The following is a 4590-nucleotide window of genomic DNA, read 5'->3' as shown; positions in this document are numbered from 1 at the left end:
TCACTCAAAATATAATCAATATATGATAGAAACCCATGGTTGTAGTTTTGACCAAAAGACAAGAAACAATAGAGAGCGAGATGATGGAGATTCCTATACCATGTGTTTGCAAATAAGTTTAAGGCTGAGATGGATAACCCAGCAATGAATTTGTGTCTTTCTCTCTTCTTAACTGCCGACATATATCTCTTGAATCTTCTTATTAGCTGAAAGAAACTAGGAGTGAGTAGTAGTGAAGAAAATGAGAAGCATAAACCCTTCTTTGAATTATCATTATTCATCGATGTTCCTCACAAAGAGAGTTATTCCATGCACTCTCTATGTGGTTACATCACCCATGTCTCTTTTTCCGATGGTTTTCCTTTGCTTTTATCTATACTTTACACCATCTCCACAAACTCATCATCCTCTTCACTATTCAATTTCTAGTGCTATTGCCTCCCCTCCCCTTTTACTGCCGCCACCGCCTCCTCCTTCTCCTCCACTATATCCATTGTCTCCTTTTCTTCCTCCTCCTCCTCTTCTATTGCCACCGCCGCCTCTTTCTCCTCCGCTATATCCATTGTCTCCTCCTCTTTCTCATTCTCTTTCTACTTTTTCACCACCTCTTTCTTTTCCTCCTCCGTCAGCACCACCACCGCTACTGCCACCATCTTCTTCTTCTCCTACTCCTCCTCCTCCTCCTCCTCTTATTACCACTATTACAGGTACATGTGCATGCATGCATATTTTTAGGATATAAGGGGCTAGCACTTTTATTAAAATTTCGCTAGCATTTAATCAGTATAAAAAAATGAATAATTTTACACTATTAAAAATACTATTAATAATTAATTAATAACTACAAATTATAAAATTTGCTGCCCTAACACTGCTCATATATATATATATATATTGTGCTTCTTAGGAGCAAGATGTTATATATGCCTTATTTGAACAGTTTAATTTTTAACTTTTCTATACATGATAGTGTGATGAAACTTTTTCACTGTATTTATTAAAAATTATTTATTGTTTGCATGGTCAATATAAGATGGTTTTATGGAAGCTTCTTTTAATAATTTATTATCTGTCTTTTTTCTTTTCAGATTATTGATTATCAATTCTATAATTAGGTAAATAAGAACATAAAAAAATAATAGACAAAGACTTAACAGCCTGGTAAGTCGCTAGTTTCTAATAAATTTGAGATGTTAAAATATATTAATGACTGGATAGAACTAACAAAGCAAAAATTAAATCTTATATATTCTACAAGCACATACAAGTTTTTTGAATATCTTATTTTTAAGACTAAATATATTGCCTTAATTTATTGGTATGCTTTCTCTAGCTACTTTTCAACAATTTTTTTTGTATGTTTAGTTATACTTTAATTATATATATATATATATAGGTCGCTTTTAGGTAGAACTAATTATATATATTATGCAAATTTGATTTAGTTAGAAGTTAGAACTGATTTGGAAATAACACGATTTGTATTAACAGTTCCTCTTAAAGTTTTTTTTTTTTGTATGTTTAATTATACTTTAGTTATATATACATAGGTGGCTTTTAGATAGAATTAATTATATATATTATGCAAAATTGATTTAGTTAGAAGTTAGAACTGATTTGGAAATAACACGATTTGTATTAGCAGTTCCTCTAAAAGTAATTTCGACAAGAAGCTTTTAAAATAAAAATAAAAAGTTTTTCTTAATCAATTCTAAAATCCATACTTGATTCTAGGGAGAACAACCAAACTTTACCTTACTGTTGGGCAATAAAACCAGAATGATTCTTAATAACTTCTAAAAAATAAAAATATTAATAATTTTTCGTATCATTAAATATATTATGGTATAATATTAAAAATAAAAATAATGTATTATATATAAAAAAGTAATTTTTGTCATAAATTTGAACAGTCCATTAAAATTTAGCTAGTTTTCGAACGACTGTTCATAATCAATTGGCTTATCAATCGAACGGCATAGTCAAACGATTTTCAGTTTGGCCGGCCGGTTCGGGTCTATCTATAATTGAGTGACTAATTATTAATTGTTCCTTTGTTGTAGAAATGGCAACTGCTTATAAGATCCGATCATGTGACTACACGAATGGAAAATGGGTCCCTTATAGAAAAGGTCCTATGTATAATAGCACCTCATGTCCTTTGATCAAAGAGAACCGAAATTGCAAAGCCAATGGAAGGCCTGACTCAGAATATCTCTATTGGAGATGGAAACCAAATAAATGCAGTCTTCCAAAGTTTGGACCAAACACTTTTCTCCAACATGTTTCCAACAAGCACATAGCTTTTATTGGAGACTCAGTTTCTAGGAACCAATTTGACTCTCTTATTTGCATGCTATCCACTGCCTCAATTCCTAACCCTATTGCTTTCAACAAATGGCACTTTCCTTCCCATAATGTACATTTTTCCTTCTATTGGTCCCCATTTCTTGTGGAAGGTGTGCAAAGAGTGATAACTGAGCCCAATTACCATAACAAAATGCATTTGGACCGTGTTAATGAGAAGTGGGCGGAGCATTTAGATAAAATGGATTTGATTGTTCTTTCATTAGGTCATTGGTTTGATATTCCTTCAATTTACTATGAGGGTGGTTCAATTGTGGGTTGTCTAAATTTTCAACATCCTAATTGCACAACAAAAATGGACATGTATGGCCCAATAAGAAAGGCTTTGAGGCTCGCTATTAATACCATAATAGAGAGAAAAGCATCAAAGGGGGATAAAGTGGATGTAATTGTGAGAACATATTCTCCTTCTCATTTTGAGGAAGGTGGTTGGGATAAAGGAGGTACTTGTGCAAGAAGGAGGCCTTACATGAAGCTTGGAAGGAAGAAGTTTAGAGGAATGAATGCTGCCATTAGAAAGATTGATATGCAAGAAGTGGAAATTGCCAAGGAAAAAGGCAAAGAATTTGGAGGGTTTAGGATAGAGGCAATGGATGTGACCAAGTTATCATTGTTGAGAGCAGATGGCCATCCAGGAGCTTATATGGTCCCTTTTCCATTTGCTAATGGGGTTCCCAAACGTGTTCAAAATGATTGTGTTCATTGGTGTTTGCCTGGTCCTATTGATACATGGAATGAGATTCTTCTAGAGATGATAAAGAATTGGGGTAAAGCCAGGGACTGATGAAGAACAATCAGATATTCTTCTATTCAAGAAGAAAAAAAATGTAAATACATTTGTCACAATTTATTCTTTCCGCCATTATTGGGTTGTGAATAATGTTGCATTAGAAGGATGCAACAATTTCAATCAAATGATTAAGTGTTGATTATGTTTCATTATATTGACTGTGTTTGATATTGCAGTTGCTTTAAGGTCAATACGTGTACAATGGTTGTATTTTTATTTGAGCTTTTTCTTAGAAAGATTTTGGGTAAGGATTTATATAAAATTCAGCAAAGCTAACAATAAATAATCCAAAAGTAATACAGCTAATACATTCCATCAAGGGACTGGGTCTATTTTTATTCATTATATTATTTTTTTTCTTAACGACAACCTTACCCTCAAAATTGTGAAAAGAAAAAAAAAATCCTAATTACAATTAATAAACTAACAATTGTTCTTAAAATAGTATTTTTTATTTCTATTCTAATGCTTTTTTTTTGTCATGGGCTTAGTTCTACAAAGACTCGACCCATCCAGGAATGTGGACCATCCCAACCCACTCAACTGAAGCAAACCGGACTCTTATTCCTCACTGCTGCCGATTTGGAAGACTAATCTCCATGGATGCCCGACTCTCCCTTCCTTCTTCCCTTATCAGCGACAGCTTCATGCCTAGTCTCCTCCTAGATGGAATCAGCTCCTTACTCACAGACGACCTGCTACGCCAACGCCGCCAGCAACACCGCAACACCTATATCACCGCTGACTTCAATGGTTCTGCAGTCAAAGTCCGAACCTTGTTACGCACTTGGCTCTACTCTGGATATCTTCCTGCAGCCAAACACTCATTTCTGCCCCTGCCATGGCTGCACTCAGAATCGGATGTCGACGCCCATGGCTGACCATCTCCATCAGAAGGCTAACGGCGACGAGGCAACGCCCAGATTCACCAGGTATCTTTCGCTACTCTCTCCCAATTTGGAACGGTAGCTGAGATACCTAGTTCGATATGATCGTGTCTCCCACCATGGATTCTGGCCATCTGAGCTTCTCTGGCTAGGTCGTGTCTCTGCTGCTGGCTGATAGCATTACCTGTTGCTACTTTTAGTTGCCTAAGCTTAATCTTATACAGGCCTCTCCTTAGCTTAGGGTTGGCAATACATACCCTATCCATGAGTATCCAATTCGGCCCAATCCGTTCGGGTAGGATAGGCTACCCGACCCACTGCGGGTAGGGTAGAGATTGGTTCAGGTATGAAGTTAGGTAGGATACGGATTTAGGGTGTATCCTACCATATCCTATCCTACCCGCATCCCATATATAACACATATGATTTCTGGTGGAGGCCTTATGCTCCAAATTATTCCCAATTTGCTCATTAACTCCATTAAAGCAACTTTATAAGCTACCTGATTCCCTTCTCTCGGAGTCCATATGAAGTCAATTCTATCAT

The 4590-nt window shown here is 35.7% G+C and overlaps 1 protein-coding gene across 2 annotated transcripts; it reads left to right on the top strand.

The window, feature by feature from the left end:
* Nucleotides 92–3356, top strand: LOC107643523 (protein ALTERED XYLOGLUCAN 4). Of its 2 annotated transcripts, XM_021123447.1 has the most exons (3): nt 92–448; nt 506–707; nt 2064–3356. In XM_021123447.1, exons 1-3 carry the CDS (start codon nt 242–244, stop codon nt 3149–3151), a joined length of 1497 nt encoding a protein of 498 aa, XP_020979106.1. In that variant the 5' UTR covers nt 92–241; the 3' UTR covers nt 3152–3356. The 2 variants fall into 2 exon arrangements, with proteins under 2 accessions (XP_020979106.1, XP_016202685.1); XM_016347199.2 differs by having other exon boundaries at nt 92–707.

The sequence above is a fragment of the Arachis ipaensis genome, chromosome B05 (assembly GCF_000816755.2).
Source record: "Arachis ipaensis cultivar K30076 chromosome B05, Araip1.1, whole genome shotgun sequence".
In the NCBI taxonomy this organism is placed as follows: domain Eukaryota; kingdom Viridiplantae; phylum Streptophyta; class Magnoliopsida; order Fabales; family Fabaceae; genus Arachis; species Arachis ipaensis.
This window is presented reverse-complemented; position numbering and strand designations above follow the sequence as displayed.

Bases quoted from the DNA above. Each gene is read 5' to 3' on its own strand.
- LOC107643523 (XM_016347199.2), top strand. From the start codon at position 242: ATGAGAAGCATAAACCCTTCTTTGAATTATCATTATTCATCGATGTTC. The intron at 708-2,063 runs GTACATGTGCAT...CCTTTGTTGTAG, and splicing joins TCTTATTACCACTATTACAG to AAATGGCAACTGCTTATAAG.